The 25,391-nt window shown below is 34.4% G+C and overlaps 1 protein-coding gene across 1 annotated transcript in view; it reads left to right on the forward strand.

Moving 5' to 3' along the window:
* The window catches only part of LOC144366464 (uncharacterized), a 251,339-nt gene that overhangs the window by 32,280 nt on the left and 193,668 nt on the right, over window positions 1–25,391 (forward strand). Inside the window, exon 2 of the mRNA XM_078020742.1 lies at window positions 837–1,088. Within this exon, the coding sequence (XP_077876868.1) occupies window positions 837–1,088 (252 nt within the window). The remainder of the gene's footprint in view (window positions 1–836; window positions 1,089–25,391) is intronic.

Genomic DNA, 25,391 nt, shown 5'->3' on the forward strand with positions numbered 1-25,391 from the left:
AAGAGGAAATCCCTATGTGAAGTGGAGCCTTTGTGTATGAAGGAAGGTCTCCCACACAGGCATCTTCCTCTCAAGGTAGCTAACTTTTGGAAATCTGAACTTTCTCTGCCTTAGTTTCCCTTTTCAGGAACCAACAGAATCAATTTCCTTTGGAGCTCTTTGTAAAGATAGCCTAATAAAAGATCATAAATCTTTTTTACTAGGTGAAGCATTTACCACTCTAATTAGCATTACCATTCAAAGGATTTTCATATTGGGGAAATAAACACCAGGGTCCCACGTGCTCCAGCTGAAGGGAATCTTAAATCTTGATTAACCAGAGGTCAAGGGCAACAAGGCAAGGGTTTAGACATTGATTGTTTTCAGGTGACCTGTCATCATTCCTTCAGGGAGAGAGTACTGGGCTGAAGATTCAGTTCTAGGTTGTAAGGAAAAGATAAAACCTGAGTTTAGCACTGTGGGCTTATAAAAATAACTTTTATGACATTTATACTTCTATGGATTTTATAACAAAGTAGGTTTCCACAGAGTGCTAGTGAGTCCGACAGCTTTGGATAAATTTCAGAATGATAGACGACCTGGGTCAGAGGACTACTCAGCTACAGAAAAACGTCAAATGGGAAGGTCCTTTACATGGGACAAGATGTAAAATTTTCGGCAGGAGCGCCAAGTCTTACGGGTCCCACGGGCTGACTTCTCTCCTCCTCAGTCCCAACTATGAAGGTTCTGGTGGGTGCAAACTTGGAAAGAAGACACAATTGCGGACTCAACCTCCAGCAGCTGGAAGGCGGGAGGAAGCGCTGCGCGCATGCGCCCTAGCAGCCGGCTGATGGGAGGACTGCCGGCCTCAGGCTCACTCCCCACCTACTCCGGCCTCTTGGGCCCCTGACACCTGGCCCCGAGAGCGAGCGAGTCCGGTGCCCGCGCAGGCGCCTGTGCAAGAGCGTTCCAGGCCCGCGGGCCGCGGGGTTATTAGAGGTGGAGCGCCGGGAGGGCGCGCTACAGGAGACGGCCTCCGTTACGGCGCGAGCGTGTTCACGTGGCCGCTGGTCACCGCTGCCACCCACTCCCGCCCTGTTCTCTTTCAGGTCTGGCCTGGCCGGCAGGTTCCCCGAGCTCCCGGCAGACTAAGGGAGAGACAGAGAGAAAGAGGAGGGGAGGAGGAGGATTCAGGGAATAGGAGCTGGGGAACCCATCTGCGCCACCGGTAAAACAAAATAATGATGATGATGATAATTGTAAAAAAGCCCAAGCCCTCCGCCTTTTCCAGTGCAGCCCCTCACATGCAGTCGCTCCCGCGCCGGCTTCTCAGGACTGGTCCTGCCTCCCCTCGCGCTGCCGTCTCGGGAAGGCCCCAGGCAGCTGCCGCCCGCCCCGCGTCTGTGGCTTCTGGCAGGCAGCTGGGAGGTGGGCGGGGTGCTGCCTCCAGCCAGCCTGCCTTCCCTCCCGCGGGAGGTCGGGGGCTAGTCTGGAAGGCCAGCCTGCTAGAGGGCAGAGCTTGGTGGCTGCAGTAGGGCTTCACTTCCTACTTGGTCATTTTCCTTGTTCTTTTCAGCCTTGGGAGGCACGCTTCCTTCGCAGGCCGGAAGCGAAGTGGGCCCGGAGTCCTTCAGCCTTCTAAAATGCGGCTTTTAGAATAGAGAAACCTTGCCTTAACTTTTCCTTGGTTTGTTGTAATACGACCTCAGCTTATTCACCTGTAAGAACGTGCAAGTTTGAGGCCTATCCATTGGGACATGTGGAGAAACTTTGCGGGGGGTGAAAGTTTTTTTTTTTTCCCCTTCTGGCAACAGCCTTCCCAAACAAGATTCTTTTCTTACATGTGACCTAAGGTTATGGTTAGTACCAGTTACTAAATAGTTGTAGTTCGGGGAATATGAACTGTTCAAGTTTGCATCTTTCAGATGTTATCTTCCTTGAAGAATGACTTTCTGGACAGAGTTGTATTTATCAACTCTGAATTGTAGTAAATCCCGAAATTTTAACTTACGAGCGCTCTGAAATTTCTATCACTTTGTAGTAGTCTTCCTACATCAAAATGTAGTCCCCCCACCTCTCCAAATTGTACATTATTAGTGTTGGGCTATTGCACAAAATAAAAGCAGGAGTCATTAAACGTAGCGTTGCTGAAAAATCACTGAACACCTTTGTCAGTGTCAAATTTATAACCAATTCAGATTGGTTATTTGTTTTTTGGACTTTTCAGATGTATTGGTGATTTTTCATACCAAATTTCTGAATTCACATGTAGTCGAACACTTAATTATCACAACGATCTGCAGCAGTGTCAGAACAGTACTCAAACCTGAATGTTCATAGGAATCACTTGGAGCTCTTGTTAAAAATGCAGATTCTAATTTAGTAGATGGTTGATGCAGCTTAATATTCTACATTTCTAAGGTAATGCTGGGGGAGACAACTACTCTTGAGTACTAAGGATGTCTAAGAAATATAGTGATGTGGTATTTAAGTAAATAATCTACCCTGGGTGTAGACATGGCTTGGAAGAAGGGTCAGATGACAGGGTGAACTAAGAAAACTTGCTTAAGAAAATCCCTTGTGCAGAGTAAGCCAAGTCTGGATCCCAGGGGAGGAATTGAAGGAGTGCTAATGCCTATTCTGTGTGCTCAGGTGTTTGCTTCTTCTCTATAGAAGTTTGGTGTGCTGTGTGAAAATTTGGTCAGATATGAATAACTAAGTTTGGTCAGTGTATAGGCAAGGAATCATGTGTCTGAGTTATTGCTGATATGAAAGTTTCTTTTATTGGTAGAAGTAATTTCTGCTTTCTCTCAAATGCAGTAGTGTACTCAATTGGGGTAGTGTGTTTCTGAGCTTTGGAAGCATATAATGTAAACAGTCATTGAGGGTATTGTAACTGGATTCAGATTTTTTTTTCTAATTTTAATAATATAAAATAAAAAGTATAAGGTCACACAGATCCTTATATATTTTATGTATATAAAAATGGTTCCTTTTTTTAATGGTGCTGAACCCAGGGCCTTACACTTGCTAAGTATTTTGTAAGAACTTTATGAAAGTATAATAGCCACTACTTTTAGTCCCATAATATTTATCATTTTCATTCTAGTGATTACTTTGCCTTTGTTGCTTCACGTTATTAAATTATATGTGTAACGAACTTTTAAAGCACTTACTAAGTGCCAACCACTGCTCTAAGCACTTTGCATATTTTAACTCATTTAACGCAACAAGATTTAAGGAAACAGGGTAAAGTAGCATATCTAGGTTTACATTGCTAATACACAGCTGGGCTCTGTTTGACTTCAGAATCTTTGTTTCTAACAATCTTCTCTATGATGCCTTATTATTTAGTAAAGTAATGATATTGTTTTAAATTATTTTTCTAGTATTGTTGAGAATTATGAACTTCACTTTCATTTTTTATTGTTATAAAAATTTTTTTAGTTTTCAAGGGACCTTTATTTATTTAGATGAGGTGCTGAGAATCAAACCCAGTGCCTGATACATGCTAGGCAAGCACTCTACCACTGAGCCCCTTCACTTTCATTTTAAAAGTAAAAGTTATCATTGTTTTATTTCCTGTTTTATCCCACCAAAAATGAAAATCATCAGTGCTTACAATCTTTTCTGAATAAGAAACTGAAATTTGTAAAGTTGTATTCTGCTTTTTCTTTGCTGGATCAGTGTCAATTGGTTTTTACCTCATTGCTAAATGTAAAATATATACTTCCTTTTGACTTTGCAGTTTTTAATCCTTTATGCTCCTCCACACACGCACACATACATGCTATTTATTCTATATTATTTATCCTAATATTTAGGTTTTAGTGGTTGACTGAGTTTCTTTGTATTAACATTTAGATACAGGGATTGACTGGGTCACTGGCTTTTTGGCCAGTAAGAACAATAAAAAGTAAGCAATGGTTAATACACACACGGGAGGGGAAAAGGGGCGTAACCACTTAGCCAAATCCATGTTTTATTTTTTTGAGACCCCATCTTGCTAAGTTGCTTAGGCCCTCCCTAAGTTGCTGAGGCTGGCTTTTAACTTGCAGTTCTCCTGCCTCAATCTCCTGAGTCGCTGGGATTACAGGTGTGTGCCACCATGCCCGGCTATTATTATATTTTAATACTGAAAAAGTAAGGACAACCTCAGAATGAAAGATTATCTTTTAAGTCAAATAATTTGTACTTCATAAAAATGTTAACATACTATCTTTTCTTCAACTTCCTTGTTTTTACACCTGAGATAAGGCATTTCCTTCAGCTTGGATAGGATAGATCACTAGGATAGCAGTGCCTACTGTGTGTGTATTGAACTTGAGAAATGTTAAGTTTTTTGATGGGTGTGGGATGGGAGGCAATGGGAGAGTAGGAAGAGAGGAACTGTGGGCTGCTTTTAGTAGCACCATTTTCTCTATTAATGGGGCAGTTGTGAGTTTGGGAAGGAAGTTGGTATAAACAAATCTCAGGTGTAAAATGCTTTCTCAAAAACACATTAAATGTTTAGGAAAATGTTTATCTTTCTAATGATGTCATACAAACATTTAAAAACAATGCCTGTGCAATGGTTTAGTAACATTAAACATTATACAAATTGAATAATAAAAAAAGGCTGAGAAGTAAGGTGGCAGCTTGGGAGGCCAAGGTAGGAGGAGCACCAAATTCAAAGCCAGTCAGTCAGCAACTTAGCAGGATTAAAAAAAAAAAAAAAAGACTGTAATGTATCTCAGTGGTTGAATGCTCCTGAATCCCACAAAGAAAACAAACTAATTGTTGGTCACAGTTGTCCAAATTCTTTCTTTGAAAATTGGAGTAGCTTTGTCCTTGCTGCACTGTCACTTGCTGGCTTTTTCATTTCTTACCCTGATGCTGTGCATGGCCATACCTGGTCTGCTGTACTTCCTGGACTTCACAGCTGAATGGCCACATCATTACTTGTAAACTCAAGGGAGCATTTGTTGCCTGTCTAAATAATGGAAGACTTCTAATTTATATTTTTAGTTATTAATTATGTAAATATTTTCACAATTTCTCTTATTATGTCTGTATTAATGCCATGCTATCCAGTTACTTAGCCTCACAGTGCCTCAATTTCTCATCTTTAAAATGGTCTTAATAATAGTAACTACCTCCCAGGATTGTTTGGAGAATTAAATGAATGAGTGTGTATGTATAATATTGTGTGCATGTATGAAATACTTAATGCTATCATGTAGGTGCTAAATATTGTGGATCTTTAGTGTCATTGAGTATATCTACATAAGGCTATCTGAATGAACTGAATGGAAGTTGTACATTTTTTAAAAAAATATTTTACTTTTTAGTTTTAGTTGGACATAATACCTTTATTTATTTATTTTTTATGTGGTGCAGAGGATCGAATCAGGGTCTTGCATGTGTTAGGCCAGCGCTCTACAGCTGAGCTACAACCCCAACCCTGTGCTTCTAATTTGTAATCAGTGTTCTTTTAATTTTGTCTTTCATAAATTCTCATGCATTGATATTGCTACTTCAAATATATTTGTAGAATTGGGATTATTGTATTACAGGTTATGGATAATTTAGATTTTGATATTTACAATCAAACTGCCTTATAGAAAGGTAATTTATACTATAGCTTTTAGTACAGGAGAGGACTCATTTGCCCATAACCTTGTTACCAGTTGGTATTTTAAATCATTATTTTTGGTCAGTGTGGCAGCAAAGACTGATAAAATTCTTTTATTCTTATTTCTTTAATACCTAAACTTAAGTTTTGGGGATGTTCACTTTTTTTCCCTACTGATTTTCAAGAGTTATTCATATATTGGAAATTTTTAAAAAGTCTTTGCTTATTATATATTATAAATATTTTTAACTTTATTTTAAAATTTCTCTTATACTTTTTAAAATCCTTATGAATAGCTACTACACTTTATTATGGTTTTTGGTGTGGGGATAATGTTGGAAAGATTTCTCTATCCCAAGATTCTAAAACTTAACACTTGATCGATACCACTGCAATTGGGAAAATTTTTAGTTTCATGTTTTTACATGTAAATCTTTGACCCATCTGGAAATATTTGTGTGTGTGTGTGTGTGTGTGTGTGTGTACAAACAGGTTGTAGAGATCCAAATTTATTCATTTCAAATTGTGAAAAAAGCATTGTTTATTGAAAAGTTTGTATTTTTACCACAGAATTGAAACACTAATTTTATTTTAAATGCTCAAATCTTCTTGGGTCTATTTTTGGAATTTTGGTGTTATTCCATTGAGCTGTCTCTTTACCAGCAGTAACAATTTCCTTTAGCTTTAAATGCATTATCATATCTGGGTAGAGCCAGACTTTACTCATTCTTTCTAATTTTTTTTTGGGGGGGCTGTTCTATATTTATTCTCCTGATTTCTGATAGTCTTTCTGGTTCTCTTTGGTTTTCCAAGTAGAAAATAGCTGTAAACATTGCTGGTTGATTACCCCTTCCTTTCTAGTATTTATACCTTTTATTTTGTTTGCTTATATAATTTTTTTGGTTTACCACTTTCAGAATAGTTTTAATTAATAGTGATGGCAGCCAGGCCTCTTGTTTTGTGCCTGATTTTAATGGTAGGAAATGTTGTTTACTGTTATAAAATGCCTCTTTTGCCTTCTCTTGATAGAACATTTTTTTTGTCTTGCTATCATGGCAAATTAATAGTTTTTTAGTTTCAAATTCTTATATTCTGTAGTAACCATGTTTGTAATATATTTTCTAATAAGGATTTTTACTTGTTATTACTTTCTTGTGGATGATTGTAGCCATATTTGTAAGTATAATAGCCATGCATTTTACCTATGTGTTCTGTCAGGTTTAGAGTTAGTATTATACTAATTTCATCAAAGAACAGGGAAACTTTCTTTTTGCTGTGCTCTGAAACAATTTAAAGAATATGAATTGAAATTATTAGCCTATTTGACTAAAGCAGTTTCTTAGCTTTTTCTTTAGTTATTGTAATTTTCATTCCTTGGATCAATTTCAGTAATTCAGATTTTTCTAGCAAAATAATTTATGTCATCTAGATTTGTTTAGTACAGTTTAATAAATATTGGGGTTATTTCTTTGTGTGTGATTCTTGGTATTTTGATTATTCCTTACAATTTTGTTTCTTGGCAGAAATAAAACTGAATTCAGTTCTTCTTTGTCATCTTTTGCCACTCCACCTAAGCTTCCAGTGGTTGCAAATATGGGATTTTTGTATAGTTTACATATTGCTAGGGGATTAGTAGACCAGTAAATTCCATAGCAATTATACATGGCTCTATTAATTTCAGAACAGAATCTTATCCAGTTTTCTAAATAATAATTTTGTAATAGGATCTGTTAGGATTGGCAAGATTCTATCCTTGATAGTGAATCAAACTGGATAAAGATAGACTGTCCCTTGTAGTTTCATTTGTACAGATTTCTACAAAATGAAATTTAGGGTTGACCTATAGAACTGTGAAGCTTTTATTTTTTTTTTTCCCGTACCAGGGATTGAACCTAGGGATGCTTTACCATTGAGCTACATCCCCAAGTCTTCTTATTTTTTTATTCTGAGAGTTTCACTCTTTTCTTAGGGCCCTCCTTAGTTGCTGAGGCTGCCTTTGAACTTGCCATTCTCTTGCCCCAGCAGGATCAGTCTCTGGGATTACAGGTATGCACCACCAAACCTAGTCTGTGAAGCCTTTTGAAATTGCAAACAGAGTATGTGGTTAGCCAGGATATGTGGACAGAAAAATTTTCTGAAAACAATTAGAAATGCTGGATATTAAGAAATAACATGACAGAAATGGCCAAACAAAATCTGTGAAAGCAGGAATTCAGAACAGTAAGCAGCATATAAAAACATTTTTCCCTCAAGGGCAGTTTTCCTTTGGATGTGAAGGTCTCACATGGCTTAGGAGATACAACTTAAAGCCCATTTTGGCCCAAAGGGAGAAGTCTAATAGGAAATTCATATAACACTGGAACTCTCAAGAATTTATGCTCTTGCCCACAGGAGACTGCACCAACAGTTGCTTAGAACCTGAAAAAAATATTATTCATTCCTAAGTAGTTATAACCACAGGCCTTCCTTTCCTGGATTTCCACAAATTGTCAAAGCTTGAATTTAAAGCGGTAGTAGTTGCCTGGCAGAAGGAAATCAAAATCCTGAGATTAAAAAGTTTTTATCATGGGCCACAGGAAATTCCTACAAATAACTTTCTAAAGACTTAGCTCATGATAAAATATATCCAGTTGCACAAGGAAAAAAGGAACCATAATTAAGAAGCAGCAGAAATACTATTAGAAATAGATCCTCAAAACTTCAGATATTGTCATTATCACATTATAAAACAACTATGTTTAAAAAGATGAAAAATATCTTTAAGGAAGAAGCAACCTAATACATTTGAAAAGACCTGAATACTTCTACAAATGAAAAATAAAACTTAATAATTGAAATGAAAAAAACTTGGTGTGGTTAAAAGCTTTAAAAAACAAGTAAGACTTAATAAACTAAATACAGGAGAGAAGACAATATCACAGTCAAGGGAATGGGCCAAAGTAAGAGGTTAAGATATGTAAACTCATGCTGGAGTTGTGGCTCAGTGGTAGAGCACTTGCCTAGCATATGTGAGGTACTGGGTTCAATTCGAAGCAACACATTAAAAATAATAAAGGCATGTGTCCATCTACAACTAAAAAAAATTGCAAATGTCTATTTTTTTAAAAAAATGTGTCCTCTTTCATAGAAAACATAATTTGAGAATTTAACAATACTTCATCAGTTTTTCAAGAGCAGAAGGGCAAAATAGTAGGAAAGGTGGAGGCAGTGTTTGAAGAGATAATTGAGAATTTTTCAGAGCTGATGAAAATAGAAGAATGTAAATTTGAGAAACTTAAAGACTTGTAAGCAGAATAGCTTAAAGTAAATACAGACACTTCTTAGTAAAATGGAGAACACCAGAAGCAAAGACGGTGTTAAAAAGTTGTGGGAGAGCAACAGATTATGCTCAGAGTAGCTGAGCAGCTACACTGACAGCTGACTGCTGAAGATTAGAAATGAAAACCAGAAAACAGTGGAGTTATATTGCTGTGAAAAATTTGCCAACCTAGAATTCTATACACAACAAAAATGCCTATCAGGATTGATTGAAATAAGATTGGTTGCAGACAGAAGTGTAAAATAATATTCTCTGTAAAGAAAACACTTATATTAGAGTCATTATAAATCATTTATTATAAATAAAAACAAGAGAGTATAACTAAGCAGTTTTGAGTGTCACATAATTTTGTTCTTGGAAAATTGTTTTTTTTTTTTTTTTGCATGAATCCAGGGCTGTGTGCATGCTAAGTAAATGCTCTACCACTGAGCCTCATCCTTAGTTGTGAATTTACTCTTGGTGAACAGATTGTTTGACAGTGCTTTTTGCAAATATATTACTCAACTTTTGGATTTTTGGTCAGCTTACAGATATATATATATATATTTGGTACCAGAGATTGAATCCAAGGGCACTTAATCACTGAGCTACATCCCCAGCCCGTTTTTATTTTTTGAGACAGGGTCTCACATAGTTGCTTAGGGCTTTGCTAAGTTGCTGAGGCTGGCTTTGAACTCTTGATCCTCTTGCCCTTACCTCTTGAGATGCTAGGATTATAGGCGTGTGCCACCACAGCTGGCCTGTTCACAAATCTTTTGTGGTGAATAATTAATATCATTAAATCTTGCTATGTCAATGATGTAATTATTTATATTCATCTTTGAAATATTAAAAGTCAAACCAAGAAGAACTTTTTAAACATCATGCCCTAGTATTTGCATTCCTAGAAATGAATTTATTATTCCAAGTACCGAACACTTTGGGGGAAATAATAGTTGGTAATATGTTGTTAACCTATGAACAAGGTTTGTATAAGGGAGAGCATAAAATAGTGGGAAGAGCAAACACATGTTAAAGTTAGGTGGACCTGGACTGGTCTTGAGCAAATGTCTATCTCCTTTCTCATACTTAGTTTTCTCATTAGTAAAATGGTAAATCTACCTTTCAGGTATATCATAGGGAGGAGGGGACATAGTTATGTTTATAAAAGCACTGCATATAGTCTTTGACTCTTAGGTTCCTAGTATATGGCAGCTTAAAAATTTTTCCTGAGTAAAATAGAATTTAATCTGCCAAGAATTTGAAATTGTTTATTATACAACTTACATAAAATATTGTTAATATATACTTATAACATATAATTATATAAATATAAATAAACTATATAGCATATAAATATAACATTTATATGATATATAATTACAAAATATATAATTTATATAAAATATATTTTATATAATTGATATTTTTTAACTATTGAAGAATTAAGAATACTGAATAATGATACATTTTTATTTGAAGGCAAGCTAATGTCAGAATGTGGCTTTACCTGTTGATTTGGAGATTAGTTTTGGGTAAAGTAGGCTGCCCACAGTTTGGGCAGCTTCCCATTCTTCATGGTGTATAAGAGAGGCAGTTGCTAAGAAGGCAAGAAGCAATCAGTGACTTAACATTTTTATGTGTGTGTGTGTGTGTGTGTGTGTGTTATATGTTTATATGTTAAAATCATTGCCAAGTGCAATGTGTACACATTTTTGAGGTTTAAGTCATGACAGTTGTCAAGTTGAATTTTTTAGGAATTTCATCCAAAAGTGGTTATTAAATATGTATTTAAAGGTTTATACTTTAGTTTCAGAAGTTAAATTCTTTAATCTTCAATAATTTAGAGAAATAGTCATCAGATCACTTCAATGAATTGGGCACTATGTGAATTGATAATACTAATTTCTGTAAAATGTTTTATAGACCTTTTTCTTATTTATAGTGAAGATATAAAATTAGAAGGTTTATGGTGTGAAATTATTTGTATATTTTGCACATTATTTTCTAGTTTTTCTTCACTCAATACCTATACATTTTCTCATAGTGAGTGATAACTTGTGGAAGCTACTAGCTGGTTACATTTTAAAACTGCATTCTAAAAACATAGTAAAATTATAAAAATAATGAAGACAATTCAGAGGTTATTTTTGGAAGATGTCATGTTTGGAATGTTGGTTCACAGAAATGTTATTGTAGCTTTTGAGTTTTTCAGGTTACAGAGACATTAAAATAAGGGGGGCCTTTCTTTCAGGAAGTTCATATCTTCAGTCAAATATTTTGGAAGTGATTTGGATAAAAATAGTGACAGCTTTGTCTAAGCACACATACATAAATGCTTCCTATTAAACATCTTAAATGTTTCTAATTCTCTTTATACATTTATGAAGCAGAACTTGAGCAGCAGCAAATTTTTGTACTATTATATCATGTGATATTAGTATTCATACAGTGCTGCTTTTGATCTTGGAGGTAATCCCTTGTAATCACAAAATTTAAAGAACATTAAGATTATACTTTCTAAATTGATATATTTTGCATTAGTAAAAATATCCAGGATTAGAAAAGACACTTAAAGGTATTGTAGGTTTTTTCTTGTTAACATTTGGCTTTGTATTTCATATTTTGAGCTTTGGTTGTTTATATACCACAGGCTGGTAATTTCATTTTAACTCATGTGCTATGTGTAACATTAGAGGTTTAATTTGAATGAACCTCTGTTTTATCTTTTATGTCCTCTAATCTTTTATATTTTGAAATGGTATTTTTCATCTTGTATGGAATCTCTAGGTATTAAAGTGAGTCCTCATAGGAGTAGAAATTACTGTTGTCAAGTAAAGATTATTCATCTATCTCTTGCATGCTCTAGTTTGACTTTTTTTGGAAAAGAAACAATTTTTAGGTGAAATTGTATCTCCACAGTCTGTAAATTATTATAAAAACTTATAGGTTAAACAAAAGAAATCTAGATTTCTTTCCAGTTCAGGTAGTAATCCATTTTAAAATGTAACACTAAATAGACTTTTCTAATTAGTCATGATTATGTAGTTAAAATAATGATGCTAGTGGTTTTACTAGATTACTTTTATGATACTTTGCTGAGAAAATATTCCACTTTTGACATAAGAAATAAGATGCTAGTTTTTCAGTGGGAAAAGCAAAGTATTCTCTCAGTGGCTTAGTGATGTAATTGACAGGGTAGAAGTCAGTAGAAAGTTTTTATATGAAACTATTGTCTTGAGTAATAATTATCCTTCATAAATCACTTAATGTAAGAAATTTAGGAATTATTGCCAAATTGAGATAATTAATGAAATTTTAAAACAAATTGATTTTTAAAATTTTAGTATTTGAATATATCAATAAATTATTGTCAGTATTATAATGACTTTGTGGTTATTTGAGAAAAATCTAAACTGTTCATTTGTTCTAAATATATGGAGTGAAATGAAAAGGACAGGTGAATAATCATAGCAGAATTTGACAGTCCTGTCTATTGGGGTTCATTTTTCTATTTTCACTTATTTTGTGTATGTTTACAAAATAGTATAAAATCAATGAGAAGTTATTAGGGATAGAGGAGGAGCATTGGAAGATTTATTAATTAGTACAATTTCTGTTTAAGATGATATAAATTCTGAGTAGAGATAATGGTAATGATGGTACATTGTAAATATACTTAATGCCACTGAATTATACAAAAAATGATTAAATGGTACATTTTCTGCATGTTTAAAACAATAAAAAAGCAAAAAATAATTCACTAATTCCCCAAAACTATAATTTCAGGGAATACCTTTGATGACATGGTAATGGGTAGGAGGAGAAAAAAAGGAGGAGGAAGAACAGGCTAGATGTTACAAGCTTGTGGCTCCTATCGGGAACCATTGAGATTTTTAGGGGCTTGGGAGAGTTGATAAACTAGCTGTTCACATGTTTGGAGAGCACCTTTCCTCCCACCCGCCTCTCCTTATTAACTTTTTCCTCCTCCAATTTCATGTCATGTTAATGCTCATGTCATGTTAATACTCCTTTTGAGTGGTTAGGTTCTAGAGCAGTGTTTTTCTAATTGTAGGCCAGTGATTTATGAATAGTTTAGTGGGTTGCTATTAGAATTTTTAAAAAGTTAGAAAATGTAAAGTGCTTTGTGCCTAGTAATTGTGGTATTTATAGAAAACTTGTTTTATATTACAACCCCATTCGCATGTATATGTGTATGGGGTTGTAATATAAAATTTTATTCTTTAGAGTTGGGCATTGATTTGAGTAATAGTGTGGAGGATATTGGTGGCCATATAATGTCCAGAAAGCATATATCAAAATTGCACAAAGAGATTTAGACAATGACTCAGCATTTCATCCTGTTTTCACACATGAGACAACTAAGAGCAGCATCTGACCTAGAAGATCTGATGAGTTCATTCTATCAACATATGATTTACAAAGTGAAGGGAGTAGGTAGGATGAGGGGTTGGATATGCCGATCTCATATTTGAGTAACAGTATTCATGAACATATGTATTTACTTAGAAATTGTTGGAGGTAGGTCCTTAATCATATCTGTTTATTTGCAGATGCTGAACGTAGTAGATGCTGTAAAGCTCTTTATACAAGTATTTGCTAAAAATGTGTGAACATTTGATGATATTAAAGATTACTTAAAATGTTAGCCTAGGGACTGTCTTGTTGCTTTAACTTTTTTTAAAAAATGAATTTACTGATTCAAAAATCATCTTCAAGGCATATCATTACAGAGAAAGCAAGGTATAGTAAGTAGTAGAATATAATCTAGGGGTTGGGGTTGTGGCTCAGTGGTAGAGTACTCACCTAGCATGTGTGAGGTACTAGGTATAATCCTCAGCACCACATAAATAATAAACAAAATATAGGTATTATGTCCATTTACAACTAAAAAAGAAATTCTTAAAAAAATGTAGATCCAGATACTACTGAACTAAATTGTGAGTTTAATGTTTTCTGATTAGGTAGCTTGGAAAGATTTTGTAATCTTTTTGGGGTTTGTTTTCTCATTGTAAAATTGTCTCTTAGGGTTTTGAGTAAAATGGTTTATGTAAGTTTCTAGAATTTTAGGCTTACTTGTTATTAATGTCAGGCCCATCTTTCTTTATATCTCTTATTCTTCCAAAGTCTGTAATCTTAAATTGATTTTTTTGCTTTAGTTTGGAGATCACTGGGAAAATATATATATATACACACACACACACACATGTACATATACATACATATATATTTGTAGAGATCAATAATATATGTTCAGAGATTAAGAAATATTATAAAATAAAAACAAAAAATAGTATTCTTTCCTCTAGGTGTGTTTCATTTCCTGAAATTTGTTTGGGCAGTAAGTAAAATTTTATCAGTTTTGCTCTTCTAAAGGAATTTCATATAATGAATACACGAAAGGGAAGAGTTGAGAAGCCCTATAATAAGTAGCTGTTAACATTTCTTTACAAATTGTGCATTTATTCCTTATGTTCAAGGTGATTCCTTTCAACTTTACTACTTTATAATCTTAAAATATGAAATATGTTTGGATAAACATAGATGTTTTTAACTGATTAGTTGGATTTGTCCTAAAAAAAAAAAAAGACTGAGTTTTGTGGATTTGAATGATAATTCACTGACAGGCGGTCTTTAACATTTTTTCCCCTCCGAACAGATGTCTTGGCCTGCAGTGACTCCAAATTCCATAATCCTTCCAATTTCCCCCTCTACTAAATAAGTTTCAAAAAAGTGACATTTTTATTATAAGTGATTGACTTAATTCAGGCAAATATTGCAATTGACTAGACTTCATCCCAATAAGGATTACTTCGGTATGAATAAAATGTTAGATTCTTTATTTTTACTCTTAAGAATTTAATGCATAATGTTCTCTCCCTCTGTGTCTGTATTCTGAATAATGTTTTTGTGTAATAAGCTTTCTTCAGTTGAAACTTTTTATGCTGTACTTTTTATGTTGAAGTGTTACATTTTTGATATATTCTTTTTAAAATGGCATATGAAACCAGTCAAGACTCATATAGGAAATAGTGACCACAGTAGGTCCTTCAGCATCTAGTAAAGTTAACCAGAACTAGTTCCGTAGATAATGGAATTGCTTAGGAGCCAAATGGAGAACTGTGATATAACCTAGAAAATAACTACAGAAGAAAGCCTCCAGTGTCTCAAACCGAGAGGGAAGATGAGAATAGGTGGTGTTTCCAGACTATAAAAACAAGACTGTGTGGGGAAACCAGAACTTAATGGTTGCATGATGGGAGCTGGGCCATCAGAGGGGAACTGGAGTTATAGAGGACATAGCTTCTGTCAGGGATGTTACAGGAAGTAGAGAGAAAGGGAGAAAATTTGACTTCTCGTCTTTCAGTTACCCATCAGTGCTTCTCCACTGGTCAGATCCTTCTGGACAAATCTTTGCCAGATCCCAGGATTTCTTGGGAAATACATTTGTATATTATACAGAGCAGCAGGGTAATTTTGGGGAATGGATCCGAAATGAGTTTAGTTGACCAGCTCAACAACTACATTGCTAGTGTGTAATATTCATCAATATGCCTATGTGTCTTTGCAGCACTAGCTCCTAAAAAGATTTTGGGAGCAGGGACAACTAAAAGTTTTAAGCAATGTAATACCTTAAAAAGTATTAAGATTAGCATTTCAGTTAGAGATAGGCACATGTTTTGTAGGAACTCAAGGGAGCTGCAGTTGGCCCAGTTTTTGTCATTTGTGGAACACTTTTAGCAGGTCATAAAAGTTGAGCCAAGTTTTGAAAGATTGATCAGACCTGGTAAAGAAGGGACATTGCTGGGAGAAGGTATAACAAGGACACAAAGCCTCAAAGAGTTTAAAGCATATGTATAAAACTTGGATTGAATAGTTGTTGCTGGAGCATTGAGTTTGTGGCATCCAAGACCATAAAATAATTTTGGAAAGCCAGGCAGAGACAAGGTTAGTTTTATTCTTAAGTTGACAGGAAGCTACTTGAAAAGGTAGGAATGTGTTGATTTATTCTAGCTGAACATAGCCATGGTATAGAAGATAAGTTGAGGAGTATGCTGTACTGCAGGTGAGAACTATGAAGAGGTTATTCTAGTAGTTTAGGTAGTAGAGATGTGATGGACATGAACACTCAAAGTTTTCTTCATTTTATGTCTTTATTCTTTTTTATTGAAGTGTTTCCCAGTGCCATGCTCCTCAGCTGGTGTCCCACTTTGATATGCCCTTTTATGTTACTTGAACATTCAGTGTATTTAAATAATACAAATAAAAAGTGGGAGAGTGCTATTTTGTTTTCAGATTGCACTTCCCTCCTTGGATATTTTGATACTCTTTGAAAAATCCTTGCTTATGGGACTAGAAATGGGAGTGAGTCATAGACCTGCTCTCTGGAATCAATAATAGGAATTGCTAATCATGACCTAGTGATTATCTAGAGTGTTGGAAGGGTTCTTTGCTCTCCTGAATCCTGGTAACTATTATGTCATTGAAGTATGATGAGATGTAGTAATTTTATAGGAACTTGAAAAAAAATTTCCTGTATTCCCTCATGTACCTTTTGATATTGAAGAGGGACAGATTTGCAGTGTGACATTTAAGTTTAGTAAATATCTTTTAAAATACCAAAATCCTGCATTTGAATAAGATCCACTTTACAAATTGATTTTAATGTATATTCACTAATTTATTCTGATAATACAGGTGAGATAAGTGTTAAAGTGTTATTTTCTTTTTTCTTAACACATTCAAGTCCAGGTTGTCTTACTGAAACTCCATAGTGAGATTTCTACAATATTATATATAAGCAAGACAGAATTTTTGTCCTCACGAGTCTGTGATATAATAGAGATTGACAGTATTAAGTCATAATACAAAGAAGCCTAAGAAGTTAAATAAGAAATATAAATGCTGTACTGAGGGAATTCAGAGGAATAAATTTATTATATGCTGTTTATTTTCTTTTCCACATAACACCTTCAAAATTGGCAAATATCTTAAAATTCATTGGCATCTTATATTTGAGGAAAGTTAGTTTGAAAAATAACAAGAGCCTATAGGTCCTGGAGGGTGGATGACAAAGTTTGTTAAGTGGGTAAAGTCTTAAGAAAAACTGTCCAGATGTGAAAGACATGACATTCTAAAAGAATTGAGAGATTGACTTATAGGGCTCAAGGATAACTTAAGAGTTGACATTAGGTATGTGAGTTGAATCCATTTCATGGGAGACTTTGAAGATCAGGCTGTAGAGAGGTGGAATTTTATTCTGTAGTGAAGGGGAAGCTATTTATTGATTTGAAATTTTATTTATAATGTAGTCATTTACACCTATAAAAAATTCTTCTGCCTAGATGCTTTTCAGTAGATGAATGCTTAAAAAAAAGAAATGTGGCATATATACACAATGGAATTTTACTCAGCAATAAAAGAGAATAAAACCATGGTATTTGCAGGTAAATGGATTGCGTTGGAGAAGATAATCCTAAGTGAAGTTAGCCAATTCCCAAACAAATGCCGAATGTTTTCTCTGATATAAGGAGGCTGATTCTTAGTGGGGTAGGGAGGGAGCTGGGAGGAAGAGGAACTCCAGCTAGGGCAGGGGGGTGGGAGGGAAAGGGAGGGGCAGGGGATTAGCAAGGATGATGGAATGTGCTAGACATCATTATCCAAAGTTCATGTATGAAGACACGAATTGGTGTCAACCCACTTTATATACAACCAGAGATATGAAAAGTTGTGCTATATATGTGTAATAAGAATTGTAATGCATTCCGCTGTCATTTATTTTAAAAAATCAATAAAATTCTTCTGAATAATGCTTTCACTGCATCTGATAAGTTTTGTTGTTTTCTATTTTTTTTTTAACTCATTGGTTATCTAAGACTAGTATTTAATTTTTACCTGTTTGTGCTTTATTTCTTTGTAGTTATAAGAAATGCCTATGATTTTGGACTTTTTTTAAAAAATATTGAGACTTGATTTTTGGTTAGTCTTTTCTAGAATAGTCTTTCTGGAAAATGATCTGTGTGCATCTGCGACAAATGTATATTTTTCTGTAACATGGCGTGGTGTTCTATATATGTTAGATCTAGTTTGTATTGTTTTTCAAGTCTTTTTTTCTTACTGTTTTTTCATGATATTCAGTCTATTATTCTAAGTGGGCATGTTAATGTATTATGAAGTAACTACAGATACTTTGAGACAGGGTTTCACTGTGTTGCCTAGTCTTGTCCCCAATTTGTGGGGCAAAAGTGTTCCTCCTATCTTAGCCTCCCAAGTACTTGGCACTATAGTTGTATGCCTCCATACTTGGCTTCGCTATTGATACTTGAAATCATACTTGCTCCATTTTGTTATTTGTTTTCTCTGAGTTATGCCTTTTTTGTTCCTTGTTTTTTCCCATTACTATTTTCATACTTGATTTTTGTAGTGAATCATTTTTATTCTCTTTCATTTCCTTTTGTGTAAGTTTTAATATATACAAAATATTTTCTTTGTGGTTACCATAAAGATGACTATTAATATCCTAAATTTACAACAGCCAATTTCAAATTGATACCATCCTAACTGTAGAGGTAGATAAATCTTTGTACTTGTGTATCTCCATCCTCTCCCTCTTTTTTTTGTTCTTATTACAAAATACATCTTTATGTATTATGTCCAGTAACAGATTTATCACTATTTTTATGTATTTGTTTTTAAAATCTATAGGAATAGAACAAGAAGGTTACAAACCAATATACAATAATAGTGGTCTTCATGTTTGCCCATATATTGACCTTCACTGGAATATTTATTTCTTTACAAGGCCTAGAGTTGCTTTCCAGTGCCTTTTCCCTTAGACTTATGGTCTCCCTTTAGTTCTACTTATAGGATAAATCTAATGCTAATGACTGTAAGGTTTTGTTTATCTGAAAAGGTCTTTCTTTGTCCCTAAGTTTTTTGGAAGACAGTTTTGCCAGATATAGAGAATTTTTTTAAGTAATTTTTTTTATTGATAGCTATATTAGGAGTATCCAGAGAAACAGACTCAGAAAAACATGGATGGAGAACATGCACATACACACACATGCACATACATACACACAGCACACCCACACCCACGCATACACGCGCACACACATTTTTCTTTGGTGCTAGGTCCTATGCATGCTACAGAGATGCTGTACCACACAGCTGCACCCTCAGATGCGGGGTCTTATAAATAATTGGTTCACAAGATTATAGAAGCTGGGAAGTACCAAGAGCTGCAGTTTTGTAGCTCCAGAATGAAGGCCTGAAAATCAGGAGAAACAATAGCTTAAGTTCTAGTATGAAAACTGGAAGACACAAGAATATCCAACATTTCAGTTGAATCTGAAGGCAGGAAAAGACCAATGTCCTGATTTGGGGTAGTCAGAATGAGTTCTATCTTTTTCAATCCTTTTATTAGAGTCTTTGATTGAATGAAGCATTCCCACCATGCTTTACTTGGTCTGTCAATGCAAATGTAATCTAATCCTAAACATTCTGAGATAACACTTGAATACTATTTGACCAAGAGTTTGGACATCCCATGGCCCAACCACGTGGACACATACAATTAGCCAAGTTTTTTTTTCTTATGTGCTTGATCATATCATGCTACTGCTTCCTGGTCCCCATGGTTTCTGATGAGAGGCTGGTGTTAATCTTATTGAGGATCCTTTGTTCACGATGAGTCACTTCTGTCTTGCTTTCCTAGGGCCTCTTTTTATTAACAGTTCTGTTATCATGCATCTCTGTGGATCTCTGAATTTATCTTACCTGGAGCTCATTGAGCTTCTTGAGTATGTCGATTTGTTTCTTTCATCAGCTTTGGGGCTGGGGCCTTTAAAAATATCAGAAAGTAGGTTTAGAGTTGCCTTTTTCTTCAGTATGTGCTTTGTTGTAAAACTTTGCTCTGTAGTTTTGGGAAAGTTGATTCTGATAGTTACTGTTACTTTGTTTCTGTGGGGAGGAGGAAGTTGGAGCTTTTAGCTTTACCATTTTGCTAACTTCCTGTTGTGTTTAGGATTTGCATTTCCTTGATGATTAATGATGCTGAACATCTTTTATATGCTTATTGGCCATTTGTATATTCTCTTGAGTATTTTTCTATTCAAATCCTTTACCCTGTTTTTATTTGAATTTTCTTTCCATTTATTGAATTTTAAGTTTTTTTTTTTTATATGTTGGTAAAAGTGCCATATACATGATTTGGACACATTTTGTTCCATTCTTTGGGAGATTCTTTTTACTTTGTTAAAGTGAATTTTTAAGTTTTCCTTGGAAAAACAGAAAAATTAAAATCTGATACCTAGTTTATCTTTCTTTTGCTGCATGTGCTTTTGGTATAATTTCTAAAAACTAAGAGGTCAAACAGAGGGAAAATAACAAGGGAAGAAAACTTGAGATGTCAGAAAAGAACCAGGAGAGGACTTCTCCAGATAAATCAAGAGGTTGAAGTTGGATTAATTGTATGATAGTTCTGCAAAGAGAATTTGAATAAGAATAGCAATAGGAAAAGCATAAAAGGTAGAATGTGAGAAATAGTCAGAAATGGCTTTTGGCATTAGAAATGGAGGGTGTTGTATTTAGCTTTATATAAACTGAAAACTACTATCAGAATGACTAGTGAGTACTGTAGTGAGTTGCATAATTATGGTTAAGTTTCTCAGTTGCACTTCATTACACTTTTCACTATAATTTTCTGGTTGCTTTAGATGTCTGCTAACGTTAGGCTCTTGTTTGAGAAGTGATATCTCTGGCCAAGGGTGAGCCATTGCAGATTTGTCAGTGGGACCCTTATATTATTACCATTACATAGCTGTTAGGATCTTGGGTTGACCTCTGTGCTAAATTGGGCTAAGCTGTGTTTCAATAATTTAAAAAATGTTAGATGACAAAGATACAAGTTAAAGTTTACTAGGCTTTTCTTATGGAAAGATAGGTAAAAGATAGGTAAAAAACTGGGCCTGAGACAACCTATATAAGACAAGCCTATAGTTATGGAGAAGCAGAAGGGCTTGGAGTGTGGAAAGAAAAATGAATCCCATTACCAGCGAGGACCCTAAGAGATTAGAATAGCCTTTGGGCTGGGGATGTGGCTCAAGCAGTAGCGCGCTTGCCTGGCATGCGTGCGGCCCGGGTTCGATCCTCAGCACCACATACCAACAAAGATGTTGTGTCCGCGGAGAACTAAAAAAAAAATAAAATAAATATTAAAAAGAAATTCTCTCTCTCTCTCTCTCTCTCTCTCTCTCTCTCTCTCTCTCTCTCTCCCCCCCCCCTCTCCCCTCTCTCACTCTCTCTTTAAAAAAAAATAGCCTTAATTTTTGGCAGCATTTGTAATTCCTATTCATCAGTTCTGTGTGATATCTTTATTTCTTTTTAGTGTTTTTCATTTGGATAAGCAACTTTGTATGAGTTTCTGTTATTGGTACACAGAGAACCTCGTCTAAGACTTTGGCACATTGAAATAATAGTTTCACTGAGAGAAGTGAAATGAGTGCAGAGCCAGTTTCCTGAGATATTTTTAGGTAGTGACATTAAAAATGGTGATGATTATTTTGCAAGTAGATTTGTGTGCTTGCATGTGATATAAATTTAATTGGGCATGTGCTTTACATGGTGGTTATTGGTATTGGCTTCTTATTTCTATTATGTGTCTTTGTAAATAACAAAATGACAACTTGGCATTATTTGTAAAATGGAACATGCCTATAACCTATCACACAATTTTCCTTCTGGTTATTGAGAGAGACTCTTGGACATGTATACCAGGTGATTTGTTCAAGAATATTGTGTGGAAGTATTATTTGTAACAACAAAAACCTGAGAATACTTAAGTAACATCAGTAGGAGACAGGGTGAACAAGTTGTGGCATTTTAATACATTGAAGTATGTCATAGGCCATTGTACATGAATGACCTCCAGTCATGTGTCCACATTTTCTTAGAAATACTCTAACATTTAGTGAAGAAATAGTATCACTTCACTGAAAAATACATCTAGTATGGTATTGTTTTAGATGGGCAACTTCAAGATAAATTAACAAGTATATTGTTAATATGTAAATATTGAGCAAAAAATTAAGATAAAGTAAGGTAGAGTTAAGAAAACATTCAGGATAGTGGTAATCTATGTGCATGAGGGGCAAAAGGTTAGATATGGGGAAGAATACTCCAGGATCTTGAAGATAGTGGTATTGTTCTGCTCTTGGATTCAGCAATGAGTTTTACCATGTTTATTGTGTGTTTTATAACATCTTCTATATCTTATTCTTCATGTTATCAAGTACTTCATAATATAAATTTAAAAAGGTTTATAAATATACTTGGTATAAAAGTGTCTTTTTAACATTAATGAAATTCTTAGGACAAAAACCTCAGCATTTCTAAAGCAGAGAGTCATTTATCTTTAAATTCAGATTTCTTTTCATCTCATCCCATATTCTGAGGTTCAGAACCTCACTGTTAATTTTGACTTCTTTATTCTCATATTAATTTAATAATATTTAGTGCTAGAAATATTATAATAAAGTTTTTCATAACTATTGTCTAACAGAATAAATGATTGAAGGCAATCTTTACCCTGTTTTCCTTTCCTACAATACTAAGCCATCCAACAAATTGATTTTTTTTTCCTTACCCAGTTTAATTTTTTTGTAGGGTCTGTATCAGTATTTCAGGACCTGCATGCCTTTTTGTTTGTTTGTTTGTTTCCAGACTGACATTCCTGGGCTGTATTCTTTCTTCTCTTTAGTTCTTTCTTATTGATGCTGTATTAATCTTTCTAGGACACTGCTTTGATTAGTCTACACAACTCCTCAGAACGTCTAAGGATTCCTTATTATAAAATGTTGAGATATCTATTCTTTAGGTTGGGTATCAGGCTTCGATAGTTTGGTTTTAATCAAGGGCCCATACTTACTGCTTTTTCCTTGAGGAGAGAGATAGGTTAACTCTCCTACTAGCCACCTTGTCCAGGGCTTGGCACTGTGATGAGAGGTGGGAAGGGGAAGTATGCCTGGATAGTCTTAATAATCATACTGTTGATGGTCTTCAGGCTTCCTCTAGCTTCAAATACATGTCTTTTTGTATTTGAATTGCTATTGGAATACTTCTATATTTTGTGGAAATTTGTGTGTGTGTGTGTGTGTGTGTGTGTGTGTGTGTGTGTGTATTTTAATTTCAATCAGGTCTTGTTTTTTTTTATCTTCTGGGTATTCTTTTGAGTTTCTGGCCTGCCTTGGTTTTCTTTTCTGGTTATAGTTGGATTCATTATCAGTTAAGTCATCAATCGTTTCATGTGCCATCGCCTTAGACAAGTTCTTTAGGTGCCAATAACAGAAATCATACAAGATTGCTTATACAAAGTGAGGATCTATATTTAATAAACAGAATAGGCATCTTATAGGAACAGGAATTAAAATTGAGTTTTTCAGAGGAGTGGAAATTAGGAACTACAAATTTTGGGTCTAATTTCTATGGATTTGGTATGGAATGGGGAAGGCAGAATGTATGGTTACTCCACCATTTTTATTCCATCTGAGTTCATTTATAGAGCCAGTTTGCTTATTTAATAGGTTCTTTGGATAGGGAGTTGGGAATAGGTATTTGCATTGTGAATGAAGTTATATATGTGTAGTATATTTCTATATTTACAAACCAGCAATTAAAAGTATAATTTTCACCATAAGTGATATCTGTCAAAATATTTCAAGTGAGTTATTCAAAAATCTTTGGCCTTGAAAGTTTCATTAGGAAATATAAATCAAATATAATGATTTTGAAGCTTCCAGGCAAAATGAGTTTAAATAGTTAGGAGTATTTCAGTATATTAATCGCATGCATGCTAAGGTAAAGGGGCCTAGAAGAAAAGGGAGAATAATAATGTAGATATTTTTCTTTGTTGAAGTTTAAGGTTTTTATGTTTCTTAAAAAGTGGCATATGTTTACCACTTGTTCTTAACTAGTTCCAATGGCAGTCCGCCCTTTGGAAAATTAATGATTTGTTTTATTGGAAAAGCTTAAATAGTCACACATTATCAAATTTTGGCAAGAGTGTTTGGAAACCAGAGATACTATATGCTGATGGGAATGTGAGTTGATAGAGCTATTTGGTCAGTATCCAGTAAAATGGAAAATATGCATATAACCCATCAATTTTATTTTTATATAAACTTCAAAGCAGTGGTTTTCAGCAGGGGTGATCTTATCACCAGAGGACATTTGGCAATTCCTGGAGATATTTTTGGTTGTCAGGCCTGGGGATTATAATTGGCATCTAATTGGTGGAGGCTAGGTATTTTGCTAAATGTCCTAAAATTCATAGGACAAACCCTAACAATAGACAATGATACATCCCAAAATATCTGTAGTGCCAAAGTTGAGAAACAGTGCTTTAGATAAACTTTTGTATGGACAAAGACTTGTTTAAGAATATTTGTTAAAGTATTATAATAATGAAAAATAAGAAATAACCTAAATATTCATTAGTGGGAAAATGGATAACTAAAATGTATATGCATGTATGTTCCAGTACAGTTGTTAAGAGGAAGAAAGTATATTGATATCAATACATTTGAAAATTAATGTTGAATTAAAAGCAAGTACTTTTAGTATGATACCATTTGTCAACTGAAAAATATACAAAACACAACTGCTATTTAGATATGTAAATTAGAAGATGGAAAATAATTATGAAGACATATCAAAATCATAATAGTGGTTGCTAATAAGGAGGAGACAGTGATTTTGGGGATGGTACACAGCAGGCTTAACTTTTTAAAAATATATGTAATGCAAATATGATTTCATATTTGTGTGAATTTAAATGTATAATTTGAACATTATGTTTTGGTGGGAATATGGATACTTATAATATTGCTATTTTTTAAAAATATTTATTTTTTAGTTTTAGGTGGACACAGTATCTTTTTTTTTTTTAAATGTGGTGCTGAGGATCTAACTTGGTGCTTCTCGCATGCCAGACGAGCGAGCTACCATTTGAGCCACATCTCGAGCCCCTGCTATTTTCTAATAGTTTAAAAAATTTCAGCCTGAAAGCTTATCCATGAATTTTCTATAGTACTTAGTATAGCATGTTACATGTGTGTATTTTTTAAATTTCTTCCCACATAGGAAGTTAATTTGGCTTTCTGTGAGAAGCATGAAGATTTTTGTTTATTTAACTTGTGTAAATATGAAGGAACTATATTGAGTGGAATTAACCAGTAAATTTGTGCTAAATTCATATAGATGAAAAACCATCATAAACTTTAAAAAAATGATTTGGTTTTTGGGCATTAGAATATATAGAAATAATTGAATTTTCAGCAGACACCTGAAGTATTTCTCCTGTTTAGCTATTTTGTTGCATTGATGTTTGTTGTTATAAAAAAAATCTCATTGCAGTAGTTTAAAATCTTTTCAGTTAGCTATCCATGAAATTCAAGTGATTCTAGGAACTTATAAAATATA

This window comes from Ictidomys tridecemlineatus, chromosome 9 (genome assembly GCF_052094955.1).
Source record: "Ictidomys tridecemlineatus isolate mIctTri1 chromosome 9, mIctTri1.hap1, whole genome shotgun sequence".
NCBI classification, from domain to species: domain Eukaryota; kingdom Metazoa; phylum Chordata; class Mammalia; order Rodentia; family Sciuridae; genus Ictidomys; species Ictidomys tridecemlineatus.